This window comes from Solanum verrucosum, unplaced genomic scaffold (genome assembly GCF_900185275.1).
Source record: "Solanum verrucosum unplaced genomic scaffold, falcon-dt-bn FXZP01000205.1, whole genome shotgun sequence".
Lineage (NCBI taxonomy): Eukaryota > Viridiplantae > Streptophyta > Magnoliopsida > Solanales > Solanaceae > Solanum > Solanum verrucosum.
In genome coordinates this window covers 259,815-284,631 of record NW_026019950.1, presented here as the reverse complement: position 1 = coordinate 284,631, position 24,817 = coordinate 259,815, and the positions used below count along the sequence as shown (strand labels likewise).

Below are 24,817 nucleotides of genomic sequence, written 5' to 3'. Positions count from 1 at the left end.
AGCAAAAGGTTAAAACTAAAAAGAAATATTGAGTGCAGTTGATTGAATTATACATATATGTCCAAAAATTCCTGTACATGTTACTGGTAAATTAGTATTTCATGATATTTATAATGAGGTCCTTAACATGCTTATATAACAGATACAATGTCCTTTAATTTGTAATTTGCCTCTAATGTCAAGGCCGGTTGAAACAGTAGGAATTATGTAGTAATTTGCACATTGATAGAGTACTTCTCAACTACTCAGTTTTTTTAGATAGATGAAATAGAAAATGAGATTGAGCACCTGTGATCTTATTATTGCCTCGCCATCTGACTAATACGAATAACTCTTTTTTCATCAAAACTACTTGCGTATCGGATGGATGTTGTGTGTCTGCATTTAAGTAAAACTGAAGCATCTTTATAGGAGAGTGCATGTTTTGGTAGATTAAGTACTGTTCGTTTTTCTTTTTCCAGCTTTCTTATCCTTCTCTTCGCTGAAACAAAACCAATTGAAGCTGAAGTGTTTATATTTGGAGTATATATGTTTTAGCAAATCATGGTAGTACTGCCCTTCAATGCTTTCTCTGATTTTTTGACAGTAGCCATGGGTAAATTTGACAACAACCACTATTATGTCTCGCTGGGAAGGGCTAAAGAATGGCTTAAGCTTTCAATACATGTATGCCTTGTTTTGAATACTTTCGTCTTTTTCAAAGTTGGAAATCTGACTCTTCAGTACATACAGGGACAGACTTTTCGAATGCTGTTCTTGATCGAGTGAACTTTGAGAAAGCCAACCTCCAGGGAGCTTCATTTAAGAACACTGTACTATCTGGATCTACCTTCAATGATGCGCAACTTGATGGTGTAGATTTTGAGGACACAATCATTGGATACATTGATCTACAGAAGATATGCACAAATAAAACTATTACCGAAGAAGGAAGAGTTAACTTGGGATGTCGATAACTTATGCTATTTTCCAGTTTTTTCGGACTTGATTCATCTTCCATGCTCCGTGGAATAATTGAATGTAAGCTACTACGTACTTGTATATTTGTCATTTTGGTATAGCAAAGTGAGTGAGTTAGTTATCCTGGTAATGTCAACAGAAATTCAACTCTACTTGTAACTTACGTCATTTATACCTGATAGTCTAATTAAGCATCAATTTTCAACTGATGGACTTATGTTTGGTCTTTTAGAAGCAAATCATTCTGTAATTTGCTTCATTTATGATTTTTTGTCGCTGACAAGATATATGCATCAGGCAATTGGGGACTTGAACAGTGGGATATTATCGGAGATCTGTCTAACGGCAAAATGCCAACCTATACTTTTGAAAGTTACTGAAAGGATATTTTAAGCGAACTGGTAGTATATATGAACGTTGTTGTTCTCTGTTAGAAACTGTTACCCCTCCTAAATTGGAACTCTAAACAATTGGAGATGGTGAAGTACTTTTTTTGTTTGTTTTTGTTTTTTTACCCCTCCCCCAGGAGCTCCCACCTTTTTGCTCCCTTGGTGACTCGACCTCACAACCTTCAGGTTGGAAGTGAGGGATGCTTACTATCCGAGGAACTCCCTCTTGTCGATGGTAAAGTACCTAAAGTTACCCAGTTGAGCATTTCTTTTTCTCAAAATTCTCTAATTTCTTTAGGGAAAGTTTATCCAAACTTCAATACTCCATATAAAGCCCTTTTTCCAAACTTCAAAAGTATATTCCTTACTGTTTAGCAATAGGTATATCTCAATCCCACATTGACGAAAGCATAAAAGAAAAGATTCTCATCCAATAGGAGGTGGCCCATGAATATTCCTTGCCTAATTTGACACTCCAGAACTTCAGCTGGAAAGCCCATTTTTGAAGGAAAGCATCCCAAACAGGTGCCTTTCTTCACCCAAGCTGCTGACATGCAGACATAAAAAAAAGTTGCAGCAACCTGTGACGACCAAGCCGAGCAATGGATAAGGTTTTCAACACACCCCTGGCTCATCTGCTCGGTGCATTGCTTGTTCTTCTTGCACCAATTTTCCTTCAAGGTAAGCAAGTGATGCTTGATATTCACAACGCGTGTTTTATATACATTGTCAGTGGATATAATTCGAACTTCTTTTTTGGTAATAGGAGTTGAAGGAACAATTGGTGTCAATTATGGTACAGTTGCTGACGACCTCCCTCCGCCAGTCCAAGTTGCAAGCTTCCTCCGTGACTCCACCTTTATTCGTCGTGTGAGGCTCTTTGACGCTAACCCAGAAATCTTGAAAGCATTTGCTCGCACTGGCATTTCAGTGACTGTAAATGTGCCCAATGATCTAATTCCGCAGCTTACCATGTTGAGTTTTGCCCAACAATGGGTGGAAATTAACGTCCTGCCTTACGTCCCTGCCACCAACATAGTGAGAATACTTGTTGGCAATGAAGTAATTTCAACTGCCAACAAGTTACTAATTGTGAGCCTAGTCCCTGCTATGGAAACCCTCCAGGCTGCCCTAGTTGAAAAGTCCTTGGACCGTCACATCCGAATTTCTACTCCACATTTCCTAGGTATACTCTCAAATTCAAGCCCACCTTCTACTGGGAAATTTAGACCAGGATATGACATCCATGTTCTCAAGCCATTGCTTGAGTTCCTTAGAGCTACTAATTCACCATTCATGATAAACCCATATCCATTTTTTGATTCTTCTGATAACACACTTGATTATGCACTCTTTAGGCCTAATCCAGGGGTCTTCGACGAGACCACACAACTCACCTACACAAACATGTTGGATGCACAATTAGATGCAGTTTTTTCAGCCCTGAAGCTCCTGGATTTCGAAGACATTGAGATTGTCATAGCTGAAACTGGATGGCCATCAAGAGGAGATCCAGGGCAAGCAGGAGTAGACACTGGAATTGCAGCCGAATACAACAAAAAGCTCATACAACACGTGATGTCTGGAATTGGGACACCTCTAATGCCCAACAGGTCATTTGAAACCTATATTTTTGCGCTCTTCAACGAGGACTTAAAGCCAGGGCCAACATGTGAAAGAAATTTTGGGCTGTTCAAACCTGATATGACGCCAGTCTATGACATAGGAATCGTACATCCAAGGGTAGCTAATGCTGCTGCCAATACTGATCACAGTCACACTAATAGCAGAACCAATTTGTTACTGCTTCTGTTAGTGTGCTTGATGTGTTTTTGAAATTGCCTCCGGCTTGCAGGCTGAAGCAAATTTTCCGTCATGCTGGCACCAAAGGCTGCAACTGTGAACCAAGCAACACCAGCGCCTGCTAAGGGGAAATCATGGTGTCTTTCGAAATCAGACAAGGAAGCATTACACAGGAACATCTATGCATGTGGATTGGGTTTCTCTTCAAAAGAATCAGTGGTGCGTGTTGGATTCTCCAAAAGTAGTATATTTTTGGAGAATCCGACACGTATGAGCCATCGAATCTGAAGAGTCCATGCAACTTAGGTTTCGATGCAGACAAATCCAATATGGAAGTCCATGCTTTCTTCCCAACATTGTTCGAGCTCATACTATGTATGCCATGAATGCTTACTATCAAGCTAGCTCGAACCCTTAAAGAAATGGATTATAGGCTTAACTCAAAGCGAAAAGTCCATGGCGGACTCGACAACAGCACGCCCAGAACTGTTACGACAGAGCAATTGAAATGACCAACAGTACATACACCAACACATCATTATACACTAGATTATATACTTGTACCTTGTACAATTAAAATTTACCTAATTACGAATCATACATATATAACTAATAAAATACTTTTGAATATTCTTCTCTCTATAGTAAATTTCAATTACCAAGTCACTATCTATGAGTACGTACGTATGTAATTTTCTAGGATCGGAGCTTTATTCTTTAATTATTACTATCTTTGTTTTAACAACTCATGTGACCACAAAATTTATAAACATTTGTTATAATACACACATTTTAATTTAAAACCACAAATTTCAATTTTTACACAGAGTAAATATATTATAAATTTTATATTCCATCAAATTATCATTTGATAAATCAAATTTACGTGTATCGCAATTTAGTACGTACAATAAATACATGTCATATATGTAGTGTACATATAATATAACGATCCCGATAACAACTGCCAACATTTTCATTTTCTCTTTTTCGCTACTGTCAAGCTCAACTATCGCTGCCGTCCTTTTTCTTCTTTCAGTTTTTGCTCATATATATTTTCCGACGATCTAGGGTTTCCACTTCAATAATCATGGCCGATTGGCAGCAGTATCTACAGTCGATAATCTTCGGTCTCATTTTCTCTTTCCTTCTCGCCAAGCTTTTCTCTATTATCTTCGCTTTCCGTGATGAAAATCTCCGGATTACGCGCGCGGATTCCTCCGAGGCTGAAGAGAAAAGATCGCCGGAGGAAGCTGATATTACTGGGGTTTCAGAAGATACCGAACCGTTGATTCAGAGGAACGACGGCGGTTTGAAAGGGAGTTCGGTGAGTGGTGATGAAGATAGCGATGATGATTGGGAAGGTGTAGAAAGTACTGAGTTGGATGAGGCGTTTAGTGCTGCGACAGCGTTTGTGGCGGCTACAGCAGCTGATCGGTCGCATAAGGTATCAAATGAGGTGCAACTGCAGCTCTATGGGCTTTATAAGATTGCGACTGAGGGACCTTGCACTGCTCCACAGCCATCGGCTCTCAAAATGACTGCTCGTGCCAAATGGTAATGCTCTCCACAATAATCCTCTTATTGTTTTTGCTGTCTTAGTTTAGATTTTCATTTGCTTGCTTTGTGACTAGATAGTTTGACATATTTTGTTGATGAATCTGATACTCTGCTTTAGAAACAGAGAGCAAGCACTATTGGATCTGTATAAGATATCATGTTACATGTCCTTGTTAGCATAAGGGAGGAAAAGTAACTCAAATGGTGAACTTTTATGATATATGTAATTAGTGAATTAAGTAGTTTTGAGTTTTTTGTTAAATAGAATTATACCTTGATAGGAGTAATAAGACTAGATGCTGATGCTTAATTACTGGTGCAAAAGGATACACTTTGCAGTGGCCTAAGTAACTTTGACATATAGTGAATCATATTGTGCTAAGACTTATTAGGATAAGCAACTATTGTTTCCTTAGTGGAATGTGGAATGATAGCGATGCTTATGAAATTTATTTACAAAAGTTTACTGCAAGTTATGTTAAATAATAGGATGTAAGGAATGAGGTAAGTGGAAGTTCCCAAAGACTTTTCTGTAACCTTGCTTGGAAAAACAAGTTGTTATCATTTCTAGGTTGTTTCAAATAAAGTTGCTTGTGGCATCTTCATGGCATGATTCCGCTGTAGTTATCTTCTAGAAAAAGAAATCCTCCAAGGCATGAGAAAGGCATTTTCTCAGATCTCAATGACGCGATCTGGAATGAGAAAGAGTTTTTTTTCTAAAACATACTGACAGTAACTTTTCATATAGCTCATCACTTCAAATGAGTATTTAATATCCTCTTAACCATTTTGGGTGTGTGGGTCTCCCCTCTCCTTGTAATCCTGTTTGAAATATAACATATACTAGGCTGGTAGCTTTTCTCAAATCTTTTAACGGTGAAAAGAGTAAGGTCATAGAAGCAAAATCCTCTCAACCTGTTTTCCATGTTTTTTTTATAGATCAAATGTTTCTATGCAATCAGCAATATATTTGGTTGGTCTCTCTAAATGACTGATGCTAAGATTTGCTTTCATCATGTATTAGGCAAGCATGGCAGAAATTGGGTGCCATGCCTCCTGAAGATGCCATGGAGAAGTATCTTGATATCGTGACTGAGTTATTTCCTTCCTGGCTTGATGGGTCTGCAAATGTAAGACATGCATCTTTGTTATTAATAGCAAGCATTCATGTCTTTGTGTTCCTGTTCTATTTTTAAAAAAAAATTCTACTTCCTTTTCTTCTTCCTGATGTCTTCTTATTTCTGTTTGGCCTCCTTGACATGCTCAAATAGAAAAAGAAGGGTGAAGAAAGTAGTGGTGCACATAATGCAGATACTAGAAGGCCAATGGGACCAGTTTTCAGTACCTTCATTAGTGAGGAGGATTCCGAAAATGAGTTGTAAGGTTCTTTAACTTGTTTGAACTCTAACTCTTGCAATCTGATTTTGTTTTAAATTGTGGCTTGTATAACATATTTAAACGTGTCCCTCTCGGGAAATCATGCACTCCCTCTGTCCTGAAAAATATCCTTATTTGCTATTTCAAATAAGTGTTGCACTTTCTTTTAAGGGAAGGATGTAATATGTTTTATATAACTCAACTTATGTAGGACCCTATTTTACTACTATTTAGATACCTTGGATGCAAATTTGCTCCTAACGAAGACTAAGCTACTCATCTTCTTCTAGTAAGCATATGGAGTACTACCAAACTGGTAAAGGAGAAGAGAACAAAATTAGAATTAAATGGTTGTATATTAGTATGTCATGGTTTTGTTTCTTTTTCATGTCCTACCCCTCTCCAGTTATAGTTGAATTTTCTACCTAAAATTACAACTGTCGAAGGAAATTTCCAGCTTTGCTTGAATCAAACTTTATTATGAGTTCTAACCCTGAAGACCTTTCACCAGTTGGCTCGACAGTTTTAACTTTAACTAAGGCATCGTTCTTTTGGCCTTCGGGTACTGGGTATGGTGTAGTTCTTTTATTTGTTGTCACCCTTTCTTCTATTCCAGGACTATATTCGCAACAAACTGCAATGTAGTCTATGACTAGTTTTTCTTGGCATCAAAAGGCAGAAACATTCTTTGGAGTTTCATTCTGATATTCTTGTTTGTTTATAGAGTTTATTTGTCTTCCAATCTTAATTTTTTTTTCCTGCACTAAGAGGCAAACCTTCTTTGTTTATTTGTCTTTTATCTATATGTGTGTATTTTGTAATATTTATAATACTTAGGGAATGTTACCTTTATCAAAAAAAAAATACTTAGGGAAGAAGAAATCTTATAAATCACATGCTCATTATTTTCTTTGCAGAAAATTGGATGAGATACATGCCTTTGCACGAGAAGGGGACGACGAGAACTTGCTTAAGTGCATTGAGAGTGGCGTTCCTGTGGATGTGAAAGGTTGGTTCACAATGTGATACATAAGTTCTTTTGAAGTCTACGTATGGTGTTTTAATGTTGATAATTTTGATTCACTATTAAGTGCATTGATTATGGTTTTTAATTGATAACCGATTCTGAGGATGGGTCAGTCTTCTTTGAAACAAGATGATTCTCTTGCATTATTACCAAGAAGAAAAAATTAATAGTGTGGAGAACTGAGAGAACGTTTAGGGTGGGTGAGGTGACTCAAAATCCCGGAGTTTGAATGATGTCTACCAGGAACTTGTAATGCAGATTTTTCTGTCTTTCCGTTTGTTTGAGGTTCTTCCTGATTAAAAATTGTTTCTTGAAATGATTCCAGACAGTGAGGGCCGTGCCCCCTTACACTGGGCTGTCGATCGTGGTCATCTCAACATCACTAAATTGCTTTTAAGCAGGAATGCAGATGTAAATGCCAAGGTACATATAGTTTTCAATACAGCCAAGGTGCATATAATTTTGCATCATTACGCCGAACCCCTAATCTTGTTTAGGTTCTGTGATTTGTTATATATATGCTTTGTGGGGCTTGTATTTTTTTACATGATTTGTTTCATTTGAAATCCTAAAGAGTCATAACCTTACTTGATGTAGCTGTAATTTTCTTGTATTTTCACCCTCTCCTCTTTTTCTTTCTTCCCCCAACTCTCTTAAATATAGTGTTTTTGAGAATTTGTCATTATATTGGAATTTAAAGAGAGTCAAAGAGCAACATAGATGCAAGATTGCAGAGAGAGAGAGAGAGAGAGAGAGAGCAAAGAAGACTACTGTGCTGAAAGCTTTACTAAACCTAGTGAGTTTTAAAATTACATTATCTGACCATGTAATCATAAAGCAAGATGATATGGCCAATAGTGTGCCAAAACATACTCAAGTACATGTGAGACAGATGGTTTAATGAAAACCCTAACATCAACTAAACTCTCAAGTGTGGCCTATGTTTTTAAGGAAACGTAATGGACACAAAATGCAAGTGGCACATAAGAATCGCTAATTTTACATGAAAATACTAATGCCACTCCAAACGCAAGTGCAGTATAAGAGACGGTCATGTTCTACCTGAAACTCTAATATCACTCGAAACATAATTAAAACGGGTGTACTGATGTAATTCTTGGCTAGTGGAACTATCATAGAGAGCTAAATTGAAGTGGTTTTCATCCAAAGGTTCTGTACCTTGGGAAATATTATACTAGAGCTTTATGAGTCTGCAAATTCATAGTTGAAAAGGTTAGCTTTTGTAGAACTTGGTTATAAACATTGAAGCTCTTAATTCTTCAATTTTGTTTCCACTGTATGTGGATGCTTCAAGTTTACTGGTTTTGTGATACTCTGAATTACAAGTTCTTGTTATTTTGATCATTGAAGGACCTTGAGGGCCAGACGGCACTGCATTATGCTGCTGTTTGTGAAAGGGCAGATATTGCTGAGTTTCTCGTAACGCATGGTGCTGACGTAGAGATCAAGGATAATGAAGGTGACTGCCCTCGTGATGTCTGCGAGTTGCACTGGCCTTGGTTGCAGCAGGCCACTGTCCACAACTAACGTATATCATATTTTGTCCTTTTTTTCCTCCTTTTCTACTGATCGAACATGTTACTGCTGTACATGCTTATGTAGCCACCTATTTATCATCTTTCGAGGAAGGGATTTTCTCTTCTAAATTTTAGTAAAGTAAAGCATGCTATCTTTTGTAGCTTCTATGCTGTCACTTATAAATGGAGCAATAAGATTAATTGTTTTGGTTTTGAGGTTTACTACATTTGGTTGCTTACCCTTCTTAATGTCAGGGGTAACATTTTTTCTAATTGGAAATTGGAAGTTAAAATATTATCTGTTTCTGTTTTAATTTTGTTTACATGTGAAACATGTCATGATCACAACCTCCGGCCATCACGTGCAGATGATTAATCTGTAATGCAAACTGCGGTTGAGAAAATGTCTACACATTCCCGTCAATAGCCATCCATCATCCTTTGTTCTGACATAACTACTTGATTCTTGAAGCATTGGCTTCTGAAGGTAGTTACTTTTTAGTTAGATTAATATTAATTTGATATTTTGAATAAAGAAAAATAGATATTTAAAAGTTACACGACAAGTAGTAAAATTGCAAGTTTTTCTTGTATTAAAAATATGATGAAAGGAGACATTTTAAAATGTTAGTCACTGTGAACCTTTGGGTCTTAATCCCTTAAGTATTCCGTTACCAATGTTGAGCAAGGTGTTTTGTTTTTGACATAAGAGCTAGGCGTAAATTAAGAACTTAATTTTATTTTAGAAAGAGAAAAGTGTTTTAATAGACTAAGGCCATCTTCAACTACTCTCTATTTTACTCTCTATTCTTCAATTATAGAGGTGAATAGTAGTTCTCCAAATTTGGAGAACTACTATTCACCTCTCTATTTTACTTTTTGATTATTGCAATATTATTTTTATTATATTAATAATTGAGTCTTTATCATTTGTAATTATTTTCTAATGTAACATAACATTTAAAAATATATTATCAACAAGTTACTACTTCCGTCCAAATTAATAATTTTTCTATTTTATGTTTTAAAAGAAATGGTCACTTTAAATATGTAATTTAAAGTTATTATAATATTATTTATATTATATAAGATTATTAATTATGTCTCTAATATTTGTAATTATTTTCTAAGTAATATAACATCTAAAACATATTATTGATAAGTATACTACTTTCATCCTGAATTAACAATTTTTCTAATTTAATTTTTAAATTTTTTTTGTCATTTAAATATGTAATTTAGATTATAACTATTTTTCATTATGAAGTATGCACAAAATTTACATGATAATTCAAACAATCTACTTTTATGTTATAGTGATAAATTATTAAACTACATTTTTTAAAGAGCATGAAAACATTTGATGCAATAGTTCAAAATGGAATAGGGGAAGCAAATTAGTACACGACATAATTGGATACAAGACGAAATTGTTAATTTAAATAATTTTTAGCTACACATAAAAAATAAGGACAAAAAATGCTCATTTTGACCTCCGTAATACATTAATAGAACATTCATGAGAGTAACGTAATAATCTTAAAAAGTTGAGTATTTATGTAATTTACGATAATATAATATTTATGATGCAATTATATTTCATCAATAAATTCACTTTTATTTGAATTGTTCGTTAATATGTATTATATATAATATTTATTGCAATTTATGTTATTTAGAAATTTAGAATAAAATATAATTTTATATTAAATGAAGAATCTGAAAAAAATAAAATTTGATATTACGTAAAGACTATAGAGTGATTATTTGCAAAAAGAAGAAATAATTTATGTTATGAAATAAGAAAATAAGAATAAAATAGAAATAATAATATAATATTAAAAAGAGAAAAAAATTTATTTTTAGAGAATAAAATAGATAATTAAGTTGAAATTGGTTGTCTGAAAAAATAAAAAACATAAAATAGAGAATAAGGTTGAAAATACCCTAATGATCATAAAAATTAGAACAAGAGAGTATCAAATTTTTTGGCAAGTAACGAATGAGCTCTGACTAAACCTCGGATTTATTAACTACTTGACTGATTGCCTTTTTCAGAACTTTAACTGTAAAACAAAGTAGACCATTATAGTCAAACTGAATACTTGACACGATGGATATAAGAAAATTAAATTCTGAATAAAGTCACGTCCCTATACAGGTGTACGAAAAAATGAACAAGAGGAAAGAGATTAGAGCGCAACATTACGTCCTTCACTCACGATTTCTTCCCAACTTGTTCTACGTTCCACCCTTCATACGGTGAAATTACATAAAGAGAAATAAAATCATAACCAAAAAAAAAGAAAAGAGTATTTATATCTATTTGGTAACAATAAAAAACTATTAACCTACAAATTCAATTACAGCTCATCATGTGAATCATCGTCCTCGTTGGAATCCTCAGTGGCACCTCCTGGTGCTCCACCAGACCTCTGATACACAGCCGTGATAATTGGGTTGCACACTGCCTCAACTTCTTTCAGCTTCTCTTCATTATCCTCCTTCTCAGCACTCTGGTTGTCGTCTAACCATTCAAGTGCTTCTTTTGTGGCGGTTTCAATCTTCTCCTTCTCATCAGACTCTAACTTGTCTGCAAGTTTGTCCTTGTCATTGATTTGGTTCCTCATGTTGTATACGTATGTCTCCAGGCTATTTCGGGCGTCAACTCTTTCTTTCACCTTCTTGTCCTCCTCGGCAAACTCCTCAGCCTCCTGCACCATACGTTCAATTTCTTCTTGACTCAAACGACCCTTGTCATTCGTGATGGTAATCTTTTCTGACTTTCCAGAGGCTTTATCCTCAGCTTTCACGTTTAGGATACCATTGGCATCAACCTCAAAAGTTACTTCGATTTGAGGTGTTCCTCTGTTGAAAAACAACAAAAATTATTAGTCAAGCAGGCAAATGCAACTCCTCAAGTACTCTCTCTATCATAACTAGTAGAGGATAAGTACCTTGGTGCTGGAGGTATTCCTGTCAAGTCAAACTTCCCGAGTAGTCTACAGTCCTTTACCATACTGCGCTCACCTTCAAAGACCTGGAGATGAGAATTTCAAGTCAGAAGAGCCATAAAAAGTTTCTTCTGGAGTTCTGCACAACACATTCAGCAAATTAGGAAAATAGTGTTCAAGTATATACCGAAATTGTGACGGTTGTCTGCTGGTCCTGGTAAGTGGTGAAGACTTGAGACTTCTTAGTAGGAATGACAGTGTTTCTTGGGATCAACTTTGTCATCACTCCTCCAACAGTTTCAATACCAAGAGTCAGTGGAGCCACATCCAAGAGAAGAATATCTGGTCAAAATTCAGAAGAAAATGTTAGTTTTTGCCTTGGAATATTCTCCAGTATCAAATGACTAAAATAAGTCTGGAAGATGCATTACCTTTGGTTTCGTCACCTCCTTCTCCACTCAAGATACCTCCTTGTACAGCTGCACCAAAAGCAACTGCTTCATCGGGGTTGACACCTTTGCTAGGCTCCTTGCCATCAAAGTAATCTTTCAAAAGCTGTTGAACTTTTGGAATCCTGGTACTTCCACCAACCAAGACAATCTCATCAATCTGGTTCTTTGCTAGACCAGCATCCTCCATAGCCTTCTTGACAGGAGTCATTGTCTTACGGAACAAATCATTGTTCAGCTCCTCAAAACGAGCCCGGGTAAGTGGTTCAGAGAAATCCACACCATCGAAGAGAGACTCAATCTCTACCCTGACTTGATGCTGACTGCTCAGGGCTCTCTTGGCACGCTCAGCTTCTCTCCTGAGCTTTCCCAAAGCCTTGTTATCCTTGCTAATGTCCTTACCATGCTTCTTCTTTATCAATTTAATGAAATACTCCATAATCCTCTGGTCAAAATCCTCTCCTGTGAGAAACAACAGACAACTTGTGAACAAAACTGATGGTAAGATGAAAGTTATTAGTTCTTTTTAATACTTTGAACTTCATTATTACCTCCTAGATGAGTGTCTCCATTTGTGGCAAGAACCTCAAAAACACCATTGTCAATAGTAAGGATACTAACATCAAATGTACCACCACCAAGGTCAAAGACAAGGATGTTCTTTTCACCACCTTTCTTATCTAATCCATAGGCAATGGCAGCTGCAGTTGGTTCATTAATGATTCTTGCCACGTTCAAACCAGCAATGACACCGGCATCCTTAGTGGCCTGCCTCTGGGCATCATTGAAGTATGCTGCATTTTCAAAAGAGATGGACATATATGCTCAGCAATTGTATGACACAAAAGTTTGGAACCAGATATTATCCATCTGAAACGGGGGTGTTTGATGATACCTGGAACAGTGACAACTGCATCCTTGATTGTCTTTCCAAGAAAAGCTTCTGCTGTTTCTTTCATCTTGATCAGAATCATAGCACTGACCTCCTCAGGACTGAAGACCTTGGTCTCCCCATCTTTGATTTTAACTTGGATATATGGTTTCCCATCCTTGTTAACAATCTTATAGGGAACAAGTTTCATGTCCCTTTGTACTTCTTTGTCTTCAAACCTGTCACAGAGATAAGCCGTCATTATCATGATTATATCAGATAGACTTTCACACTACAAAATAAAGAACAATGCCTTACTTTCTCCCGATAAGTCTTTTGACGTCAAAGACAGTCCTCTCTGGATTAACAGCTGCTTGATTTTTAGCTGCTTCACCGATCAGTCTCTCACCATCAGTGAAGGCTACCCATGAAGGGGTGATACGATTACCTTGGTCATTTGCTATGATCTCAACATGTCCATTCTTGTAAACTCCAACACAAGAATAAGTTGTTCCAAGATCTATGCCAATAACGGTTCCTAACTTGGTAGCTTCTTCTTTAGCTATAGAGAATGCAAACAAGCTCCCTGTTGACAAACCCAACAACCCAATTAGTGCATTGTATATGACTATCGATCTAAACTTATTACTTGTTGAAGTGACAAAATTTCATGGGAAAGGAAAAGAATTTGCAGAGATCAAAAATCTTCCTAGACATTGTTGGGAGTAATTTGGATGTACAGTTATTACTCGTTTAACTAGTTCAATAAATGTTATTCTTCACGCAGTTGCTACATCATCTATTCTTTCTTTCTCTACGTCGGATATTTAGTATTAAAGCACTTGTTGATACAAAATTGTAGCTGGCTAGACAACTCAGGATGGTCAAATATTTCACGTATTGTTCAGGATTTATCATCATTAATTAAGAGAAGCAAAAGAAGAACAACACTTGTACAAATAACATTGTTCAAGTTACCCTTTCTATTTACAAAATAACAGTTTTAACAAACAAAACTATGTCAATGATCATAATAGCCGCAAAAGTGGAAAATAACCGAAAATCTGAACTCTAAAATCTGGATGGTTTTATTGAAACAAATACACATAAATGACCAAACTGGTAGCAGATCTGAGAACTGATAGTCATAACAAAACAAACTACAGCTAACACACATCAACTTCGATTCAATTCTACTCATTGCATAATCTCTCAAACAAAACAGGCCTATCATGCACAGCAATTCTTTTGAAAAACTAAGTAGCAGATCTGAGAACTGATACACATACAAAGTCATATCAAAACTAACTACAACTAACACATCGAGAAATAATACACATAAACCTTGCAGTTATCATTGTTGCTTTGTTAGGTCTCTCTGCTCAATTCTCCTCATTGCATAATCTCTCAAAAAAAAAAAAGCATACCTATCATACACAGCAACTCTTTTTAAAAAACTAAGTAGCAGATCTGATGCTAAAACATATACATAGCCATATCACAACTAACTACAACTAACACATCAAAAGTAATACACATCGAATTTGCAGTTAATCATTGTTGATTTGTTGCGTTCACTCGGTTCAATTCTCCTAATCTACACAGAACTTAACTAGCTCAAATCTCAATGTATACAGAAACGAAGCAGCTATAGAAAAAGGATACCAATGCTTACCTAAAAGGACGATTGCGAAAACGATCGAGGATGCGCGTCTCTTCAACGCAGTAGCCATAGCTCGTAGATCCAAACGAACAATGTGTTCTTCGTTTCTCTTCTCCGATGACAGATAAAGGTAGTTATCGATTTTCCGATCAACAATTGAAGCCCTGCGGCTGCTATATATAGTTGCGAGCCTCCTTCTCTGTTATATAAAAAAGGTTGGTCTTCTTTTTTGAATTTTGACGAACAATGTCACTCACGATGACGTGGACCAATCAGATATAAGAGAAGTCGATATTTTAGCCAATGAGGTGCTGCCACATCATTTTGCACGTATTCGGAGCTGATTGTTTTATGCATGTCACGTTTCGTGACGTGGACCAATTAGAATTGAGGAACACATGGTAGGAGCCAATCAGCTTTGTTTTAATAGGTGGATAGATCTGAACCGTTGGATTAATTAATTGAATGGGTGATGAATGGTGATAAGAGGAGGTGTATTTGGTAGACCATTAACCGCTTACACCTAAGAACTTCCACGTATTCAGGAGGTTGCTAGAACGTTCACTTATACTTTAACTCTTTTTTCTTTTCTTTTTGTCCTAGAGATATTCGATAAAAAAATAAAATAATTGAACAATACATATTAGCATGATTTCTTAACGTGTTATCGAACATAAAAATTGTAAAATTTGAAAAAGGGAATATTTGAAAATTATAATTGTATACTTATGTTGAGAACATAAAAATTTGGATGTCTTGACAGCTCTCTAAGAGCTCATGTGTTCGGATCTCACTAGCAATAATCCTCTCCCGCCCCTTCCCTCTTTTTTTTAAACACTCTTCGTAAAATTTTTGACTCCGCCACTAAATCTAACACAACATATTAAAGAAACTAGAGATAACTCACTTTCAAGAAATTGAATATACACTATATAAGTCATTTGTTTAAGAAATCCTACGATGAAAAGTCTAGTTATGAACTAGCTCTTTACCATGTTGACTCTTTATTAACAATGTGTATATATTTGTCGCCACTGACTAACGCAACATGTTGAATAAACTATAGATAGCTAGCTTTCAAGAAATTGAATATACACTACATATGTCATTTGTCTATGAAATCCTACCAATGATAAGCCTAGTTATAAACTTGCTCTTTACCATGTTGACTATTTATCAACAAAGTATCATACTCGTAATAGGTTTTGATTTATCAAATGGAGAGTCGCCAAGTAGGATTCATGTGCTCCTTGTTGGTGGCAGTTGCCTTTGTGCTTGACAGTGTGTTGATGTTTTGCATACCTAAACATGAAAGGTGAATTCAGGATTTCAAGATAATTATTATTATTATTATTATTATTTAAGATAAGACATAAATTTTATAGTGACAAATCTAGTAAGTAAATTTTTTTTATTTTTCATCCGGTGTTCGAAGTCCACATTGAAGTTTCGATTAAATTCGAATCGCGCACTCCACCAGTGCACCATAATCCATGCTGGTAGCAAAAAGATATTTAATTACACTATCACAAAATTATATTAATAATTTACATGTTTTGACAATTCAGAAATAATCTTTATAAGGAAGTCTACTTTTAAGGAATCACAAGAAATGAGTCCGTATACACGAAAAGGAAGGTTCATAGAGAAATTTGAACTCCAAGCCTAAGTGACCGATCCAACAATTTGTTTGTTTTTTGCTGCATTCTCCAAAGTCTTTGACGGACTATAATGGGAACTATCTCTATAGAATAAAATTCCTATCTTATAATTAAATGTTATTTGTTATTCATTCAAAATGTAAATTAAAAGGAAATACTTCTTGATTATCAAAATCTTGGGATTCACCCCTATAAAAGGAGCTTGATCTTCATATTAAAGGACATCCAATTTTGAGTTTAACAATTGTCACATACATATATATGAAGCAAATTAAAGATCAACATTCTTATTTCTTTTTTCTATCAAGTCTTATAGTGTTCTTCACGCTCGAAGCTCCTCTGAAATGGCCTTCATCAAGGACAATTTCAAAATCAGGCTAATACGATTTTGTTTATTGTTATTCCTGATTATTTGTATCTGATTTATTGTTATATATTGTTTACTTTAATTCGTTTTACTATCCTCTCAGTCAATTCAATTCATCAATCATTTAAATCATGTTATAAGTTTAACTATACATATTTTTGGGTATACAAAAAGCTAGTTCAAGTAAGAATTGTGCGTGAGTAATTTTAATATAGAGCCCAACATCGGAAAATAATAATTCCATGATTTCTACTCTAACACAATGGTATAAACATTGAACCAAATTCAACTATGTATATATCCAAATCATGTAATGAGATAACTCATCTCATTAATCACCTATCTGACATTTCGTTCTTCAATATTCAAATGAAATCAAGGGCTTACAAAAACTCCATTTCAACCTTGAGAAGACTATAGATATAGCTTGTATTTTGTCTATGTTGGGCATGTATATACAGAAGAAAGAATACTCTCTAAACTATCCCAAAACACAAGGAGGGAAAAGAAAAAAAAAGAAAAGGAAAGAAGAGAAGTGGGTATTTTTTGGTTTCAAGTTGGCAATCTGATATTTTGATATTGTATCCAATAATTTCATGTGCTTAATCATATCTTGCCAGTAAGGCAACTTTCCCAAAGGGGCTCAAATTCAAAGTTTTTTTTTTTTTTTTTTTTGCTTTATAAATTCAAAGTTAAAATTGGTAGTATGTAAAATCATGTGGGACATCTAACTTGCCTTATTAATTTGATTTCGTAATCCTTTACATATTTGTAGCGACAAAGCCAACTTATGCTAAGGGTTATTATGATTTTGACATTCTTTTGTCAAATGTTTATTAGCAAATCAAATCTTAATCTTTGATAATTATTTTCTAAACTCGAGCCAAATTCAGTAATGCATAACAAATAATATGTGATCGTTTGGTAGTTGATTAGAGTTATACATGTATTAACAATGTAGGAATTAGTTATGAAGAGATTAATTATTTATATATTAGTTATTCCACCTTCTATCCTTTATAAAATAATATATAAATTTCATATAACGTATACATGTATTAGTTATGCGACTTTCTAAATTATCGACCAAACATAATATTAATTTTCTACATGAATAACTTACTTTCTATCTAGCTATCAAACGTCATATAAGTTATACAATAGTTAATAAACAAATAACTTATTTCTTATATACTAAACAATCCATTTCATCATTATTAACACACCTATAAAGAGGCAAGACATACTAAACAATCCATTTCATCATTATTAACACACCTATAAAGAGGCAAGACATGCAACCTATCCGTATGTAGTAATTTTTTACAATATTTAATAGCTAGTTAAAAAAATAAATTATTCATATAGAATATTAATATAATTTTTAATTTTTAATTTTGAAACTCGCATACATAATATGTAACTTGCATAATTCTAACCAACTATCAATTTTCGTGCTTATGACATGGGGTCCACTGAAGAAATAAATTTGATCTCAAACTAGGCTGGCTAGTTGCGGCAATAGCCGATCGCAAACCCAATTAAATAAAAGCAGAAATAATATGATAATATAATATAATATAATAATAATAATAATTGAAACAGATATTAGATTTTGCATAATTGAATTCCAGCTTTTACATCCGCGTTTTCTTCTTCCTCTCTCTCTCTCTTCAACTCCCCCCTGTCTCTCTTTCTCTCTCTTCACTTTCTCCCTTTCTGTTTTTTTTTTTCTCTCCCTGTTAGGGTTTCAGGGGGCGCCGCTTTTGCTTTGTTCGATCTTCACAAGTTTCAGGTTATTCATCAACTTTTTTTTTGTTTATTTTTTTAATTATTATCTAATTTGATTTTGGATTAGGGTTCTATCAACTGAATTTGATGCTTGATCTATTAGTTTCAAAGATGTTTCATTTTTTTTGAAAATATCGCGCTTCAATGAATGTTTGATATTTGAACTGCGATCTATGCATTTCTGCTTTAATTTAATACTTTTTGATCTTATTGTAACTGTTAATTTTCTTCCTAGTTTGGTTTGTGTGTAAATATAGTTAGTTTGGTGGTGTCAGCAATGATAACTTTGGGTTATTTTCATTAAGGATTTACTTTTGCTGATTTATTGAGTTTTAAAGCTTTTTTTTTGGGGTGAAGTTAGGACTGTATTGATGTAGTGGGAAATGCTGATAAACAGGTAATTTGGTTTTGAGGGTTCTATGATGGTTTATACTTGTTTTTGGCAATGCTTAGTGAGCTTTCATTATCTCCAGTTGATAGTTGAAGAACTCGTTTTTTGTGATTGTGGTTGCTCTTAACTAATGAAAGAAAAAATGTTGCCTTTTGCATTGGCAATAGGATGCCATAAGTTTTTCTTGCTGGATCGGTAATTAAGTTGGTCCATTACCGTCTTATTTTAGCTATGTATTGTCTGGTAGTAATCCCACAGGGTCTGGGTATGGTGGTGTGTTCACAGCCTTATCCAGAAAAAAAATCTGTTGGCGGGTATATTATGTGATGTGTGAATTTGATCTGTTGAACTTTTCTATATATGGTTACTTATTCTAGATTCGATTTGGTTAAAGTTTTCCATTTGTTTATCCCTAACTCGATTCTCCTGGTTGGTTCCATTGAACTTTTCGTTGAGGCTGGATTGCATTTCTTTCCGTTTAAGAAAGTCTTCTTTAATCTAGCAACATGGTTTTCAGATGGACAGTTGCTATGCTTATTTCTGTTTTTTCTATTAAAAAAATTTATCTGCTTTCGTTCTGTCTAGTGATTTTTTAGCAGCATTACTTCGGGGCCTTCATTTGGATGTTCCTTGGAATCTAATTTGGACCTTATCATGTTTTTGCAGATATACTATGGCAATGGAAGTTACCCAGATCCTTCTTAATGCACAGTCAGTTGATTCAACGGTGCGGAAACATTCCGAGGAAACTCTAAAACAGTTTCAGGAGCAAAATCTTCCTGGTTTCTTGTTGTCTCTATCTGGAGAGCTTGCTAATGAAGAGAAGCCAGTTGACAGTCGTAAGTTGGCTGGTTTAATACTTAAAAATGCCTTGGATGCCAAGGAACAGCATAGGAAATTTGAGCTTGTGCAAAGATGGCTATCACTTGATATGGCAGTGAAGGCCCAGATAAAGACATGTTTATTACAGACGCTCTCTTCTCCTGTGCCTGATGCTCATTCAACCGCATCACAAGTCATCGCTAAGGTTGCTGGCATTGAGCTTCCTCAGAAGCAGTGGCCTGAGTTGATTGGGTCACTCCTTTCAAATATTCACCAGGTCCCTGCTCATGTCAAGCAAGCTACTTTAGAAACACTGGGTTATTTATGTGAAGAAGTTTCTCCCGAAGTTGTGGATCAAGATCAAGTAAATAAAATCCTTACAGCAGTAGTTCAGGGTATGAACGCTGAAGAAGGGAACAATGACGTGAGGCTTGCTGCTACCCGAGCATTATATAATGCTCTTAGTTTTGCTCAAGCAAACTTCAACAATGACATGGAGCGTGACTTTATAATGAGAGTTGTATGTGAGGCTACTCAATCCCCAGAAGTCAAAATTCGACAAGCTGCCTTTGAATGTTTAGTCTCCATTTCATCAACATACTATGAGAAATTGGCTCCATACATCCAAGATATCTTCAACATTACAGCAAAGGCTGTTAAAGAGGATGTAGAGCCTGTTGCTCTTCAAGCTATTGAATTTTGGAGCTCAATCTGTGATGAAGAGATTGATATTTTAGAAGATTTTGGGGGTGATTTCACTGCAGATTCTGATGTTCCTTGCTATTATTTCATCAAGCAGGCTCTCCCTGCTCTTGTGCCTATGCTATTAGAGACACTTCTTAAGCAGGAAGAAGATCAGGACCAGGATGAAGGTGCTTGGAATCTTGCAATGGCTGGAGGCACTTGCCTTGGTCTGGTGGCCCGGACTGTAGGGGATGAGATTGTTCCACTTGTTATGCCATTCATCCAAGAGAACATTTCAAAGCCTGATTGGAGACAAAGAGAGGCTGCAACATATGCCTTTGGTTCTATTTTGGAAGGTCCTTCTCCTGACAAGTTGACACCTCTTGTTAATGTTGCTTTGAACTTCATGCTTACTGCGTTGACAAAGGATCCTAATAGCCATGTGAAGGATACAACTGCATGGACCCTGGGAAGGATATTTGAGTTTCTTCATGGTTCTACAGTGGAGACACCCATTATTACTCCTGCAAATTGCCAGCTGATAATCACAGTTCTACTTCAGGCCATGAAAGATGCTCCAAATGTTGCTGAAAAATCCTGTGGTGCTCTCTATTTCCTTGCTCAAGGCTATGAGGATATGGGTGCATCATCTCCCTTGACACCTTATTTCCAGGAAATCGTGCAAGCGCTTCTTACAGTTACCCACAGAGAAGATGCTGGTGAGTCGCGACTCAGGACTGCGGCATATGAGACATTGAATGAAGTAGTTAGGTGTTCAACAGATGAAACAGCTCCAATGGTTTTGCAGCTTGCTCCTATCATTATGACAGAGCTGCACCAGACTCTCGAAGGTCAGAAGCTTTCATCTGACGAGAGAGAGAAGCAGAGTGAGTTGCAAGGTCTTCTGTGTGGTTGCTTACAGGTCATTATTCAGAAATTAGGGGCTTCCGAGCCAACAAAGTTTGTTTTCATGCAGTATGCAGATCAGATCATGAACCTTTTTCTCAGGGTTTTTGCATGTAGAAATGCTACGGTGCATGAGGAAGCCATGCTTGCCATTGGAGCCCTAGCCTATGCAACTGGTCCCGACTTTGCCAAGTACATGCCTGAATTTTACAAGTACCTGGAAATGGGCCTTCAGAATTTCGAGGAGTACCAAGTGTGTGCTGTTACGGTTGGTGTTGTGGGTGATGTATGCAGAGCTTTGGAAGATAAGATCCTACCTTACTGTGATGGTATAATGACTCAGCTTCTCAAGGACCTGTCAAGTAACCAGCTGCATCGATCTGTAAAGCCTCCAATATTTTCATGCCTTGGTGACATAGCTTTGGCAATAGGAGAGAATTTTGAAAAGTACTTGATGTATGCCATGCCAATGCTCCAGAGTGCTGCTGAGCTGTCTGCCCACACATCTGGTGCAGATGATGAGATGGTAGAATACACAAATCTTCTGAGGAATGGAATCTTGGAGGCTTATTCAGGGATATTTCAGGGCTTCAAGAATTCCCCTAAAACGCAGCTTCTGATCCCATATGCACCTCATATCCTGCAATTCCTGGATAGCATTTACATGGAGAAAGACATGTAAGTATTGCATGATTCCCTCTGCATTGTACATTTTCTATATTTAATAATGTGATCTTTGTTCTGATTTCCTGGATCTATCCTCATTTTCTTCCGAATTGTAGGGATGATGTGGTGATGAAAACAGCTATTGGGGTTCTAGGAGATCTAGCAGATACTCTGGGCAGTAATGCTGGTTCGTTGATTCAACAATCATTATCAAGCAAAGAGTTCTTGAATGAATGCTTGTCATCAGATGACCATTTGATTAAGGAATCTGCTGAGTGGGCAAAGTTGGCCATCACTCGTGCCATTTCAGTTTGAGGTGGCCGCTTTGGTACATACTTTTTTTTTTTAGTAAGTCCATGCATGCATATGGTTGTGTCCAGTTGGGTCCGAGATTGCATTCACGAGTCTTGTCATTGATGTTAGATGACAATGGAGAAATCTACACTCTTGTTGTCGTTAACTCATGCGCCAGCACCATGGGTCGAGGTTTTGTTTTGCACCGGGGGGGTTACTACTCAAGAGTTGAAAGTCCTTCCATTCAGCATGTGACTTTGCTGGTGATGTGTATTGGGGTGGAAAGGGGTCTGCTGTAACTTACTGAAGTAACAAATCAGGCTGCTGGTTTGTTGGGTTTTCCGTGGGTCTATCTGCTAAGAAGAGGTGCCCCAGATCATCCCTGTGCTGCCGTCTTCTCCAAGGGCTTTGAGGGTCATAATGTATAAGGTCAAAGTTTTGGTAGTCCTGATACTTTAAGCCAAAGCTTCTTTGATATTGTCCCATCTATTTTTTTTCTTTGGGTCTGTCAGTCGTCATCGGTCAAAGCAGCTGCATTTTCTTTATTTCAAATTGCATACATCTCATTCATTTCTTTTGCATATACTGGTCATGGGGTAACCCACTGTTTTAAAATTTTATATAGGGCATTGTGTTTGCATCTTCACATTTCTCTTTCTGGGTTGTTTTCCGGCAGTAGGTATTTTTGCACATCAGTAGCAGATTGTGCATCCATGAAAGCATGTAAGCTTCCTTTTTCATGCTGTTACGATACAGTTTTTTTCCCCTCTTAAAAGAAAAGGATCATGCTTGTGATCGTAATATCATAATATATTTGGTTGCATTTCGGAGGGCATGTTATCAAAGCAATGGGAATTGAGGATGTTTTTTTCTTAATAGATTCACATGTTGCTGTATCTGCTGTGTCCATTGATTTTCCAGTTTAGAAATGTTGAAATCGTTTCCTCAGTATCCTTGATACTAGAAGCAACTGATATCTACTACTTGCTCAACTTCTATTTATCATATCCAAATTCGCAAAAAAACAAATGCTGATGGAGAAAAAATTGTTCCATTTGCGGAACACAATCTCTTACCAGAAGAAAGATTGTGTGGGAAGAAAAAGTGAAATAGAACATACAATATCTAGTGAGGTGGCTTAGTAGAACGACCGACTCCCCCACTCCATGTTAGTAAATAAACTATGCTAGCCGTCTTGACTGATTGATCGATCGGAATGAAAACGATTAATATGGAACTGCGAAGATGGCATATTTATTTAGGAATTTTGACCCATAATTGACATGCTATGTGCATGAACCTTAAATTGTTAATCAAGCTCCAGTTGAATTTTGTGCGTGGACTGTGCCTCTTGTGACTGAGTGACCAAACTTCTGTTGGAAACATATCGTGCCAATAGCTTTGACGCTGTGACTTAATACAAGTGGAGAAAATGCAAGACATAAAGTATTAATAGAAGGGGGAAACTCTAAAAAGTAAAATTCTATTTTTCATTTCATCATTTTGACCTGTTGTACTAAGAAACAATTTGTGAGCTTATCCTTACCTTAGTAGGTAAGTCCAAACAACAAAGTAAATGGCAAAAAAAAAAAAAAAGACGAAATTTTAAAGGAAAAGAATTTGTTATCATGCTAGAGGAACAGCTGCTGCCATATTCAGCAGTGTCTTAGTGCTTTAACAGCTCTAATATCTAGACTATAGTGTCTACATTGACCCCCCTTAATTGACGAATTAAGGTGATAAAGGGTTGAATCTCAGTGAAGCATGACCACTTTAACATTTACAATACATTATCACGTATCTAAGTAGTTTACAAAAGTAAGTACTCTCGATGGAAATTGTACTTCTACGTGGTACACAAGTTTGGATTTGACAATTTGGAGTTTAACAAAAGAAGTACTAAGTAAATGTAAAAATAAAGAATTTTAGCGAAGGAGTGTCAAATAACACTGATGGAAACAAAGTGGTTTTGCCACTGGCATTATTGTCTTCAAAGCATAGAACAAGAAGAAATGTCTAGTTTCCTACGTTGTCATGCTTTTTACTGTCTGTTATAAAGATTAGTACTATGATTATTTAATGTGATTAGTACTACTTTACTATGTTGTGGTTAATTGGCAATCCAACATTAATTAGTAGTACTAATGTTGTTTTAGGTTCCCCGGCAACCTAAGAACCATGGTGGAGAACAAAACTTTTTTTTTCCTAATAATTGTACTCAAATTCTCCCAATTAAAGTTACACCATCATTATCAACATTTGATTAATTTAAACCTTGTCTTAATGAATGATTAACAGACTTAAGTGAAAAAATTAATTTAATGTGTTGTAGTGCCCTCCACTTCCACATTATGATTTTTTTTTATCAAATTTCAACCCTCTAAAAAGAAGGGGGCTTACATTCATTTCATTTGTAGGCCAATGTCCATTTCTTGTCCCCCAAAATAATAATAATAAAATAAAATAGTTGATTTTTCAAAAGTGACGAAAGCCGAAATATTAGGATTAGAGGGCACTAACAAATTTACTTTAATTTGATATTTGGTACTACGGAAAAGTCAATTTTGGGAAAAGTTGTCTTTTGAGGAAAGTGTTTCTTTTTGGCCAATGAGGAAAGGAAATATAATATTTTCTCCGTCTCGTT

The 24,817-nt window shown here is 35.9% G+C and overlaps 6 protein-coding genes across 6 annotated transcripts in view; 4 read left to right on the top strand and 2 right to left on the bottom strand.

The window, feature by feature from the left end:
• LOC125813760 (thylakoid lumenal 17.4 kDa protein, chloroplastic) overlaps nt 1-1,169 on the top strand; it is a 115,547-nt gene extending 114,378 nt beyond the window's left edge. Inside the window, exon 5 of the mRNA XM_049493231.1 lies at nt 733-1,169. Coding sequence (XP_049349188.1) covers nt 733-956 — 224 coding nt within the window. The 3' untranslated portion in view covers nt 957-1,169. The remainder of the gene's footprint in view (nt 1-732) is intronic.
• LOC125813770 (ubiquitin-60S ribosomal protein L40) overlaps nt 1-2,233 on the bottom strand; it is a 275,584-nt gene extending 273,351 nt beyond the window's left edge. Inside the window, exon 1 of the mRNA XM_049493240.1 lies at nt 2,226-2,233. The gene's annotated coding sequence lies outside the window, so the exon portion shown is untranslated. The remainder of the gene's footprint in view (nt 1-2,225) is intronic.
• On the top strand, nt 1,682-3,185 carry LOC125813745 (glucan endo-1,3-beta-glucosidase). Its single transcript, XM_049493211.1, has 2 exons — nt 1,682-2,030; nt 2,116-3,185. Exons 1-2 carry the CDS (start codon nt 1,952-1,954, stop codon nt 3,183-3,185), a joined length of 1,149 nt encoding a protein of 382 aa, XP_049349168.1. The 5' UTR covers nt 1,682-1,951.
• Nucleotides 3,186-4,110: 925 nt separating this feature from the next.
• On the top strand, nt 4,111-8,903 carry LOC125813750 (acyl-CoA-binding domain-containing protein 1). Its single transcript, XM_049493216.1, has 6 exons — nt 4,111-4,709; nt 5,737-5,842; nt 5,984-6,090; nt 7,007-7,098; nt 7,442-7,539; nt 8,488-8,903. Exons 1-6 carry the CDS (start codon nt 4,243-4,245, stop codon nt 8,662-8,664), a joined length of 1,047 nt encoding a protein of 348 aa, XP_049349173.1. The 5' UTR covers nt 4,111-4,242; the 3' UTR covers nt 8,665-8,903.
• Nucleotides 8,904-10,772: 1,869 nt separating this feature from the next.
• LOC125813725 (luminal-binding protein 5) lies at nt 10,773-14,773 on the bottom strand. Its single transcript, XM_049493184.1, has 8 exons — nt 14,604-14,773; nt 13,247-13,514; nt 12,953-13,167; nt 12,609-12,851; nt 12,040-12,519; nt 11,796-11,950; nt 11,612-11,694; nt 10,773-11,522 (listed from the first exon to the last, which is right to left on the bottom strand). The coding sequence occupies exons 1-8, from the start codon at nt 14,659-14,661 to the stop codon at nt 11,018-11,020; spliced, it is 2,007 nt and encodes a 668-aa protein (XP_049349141.1). The 5' UTR covers nt 14,662-14,773; the 3' UTR covers nt 10,773-11,017.
• Nucleotides 14,774-18,232: 3,459 nt separating this feature from the next.
• Nucleotides 18,233-22,982, top strand: LOC125813717 (importin subunit beta-1). The gene is made up of 3 exons (XM_049493170.1): nt 18,233-18,414; nt 19,468-21,891; nt 21,996-22,982. Exons 2-3 carry the CDS (start codon nt 19,475-19,477, stop codon nt 22,192-22,194), a joined length of 2,616 nt encoding a protein of 871 aa, XP_049349127.1. The 5' UTR covers nt 18,233-18,414; nt 19,468-19,474; the 3' UTR covers nt 22,195-22,982.
• Nucleotides 22,983-24,817: the final 1,835 nt, after the last annotated feature.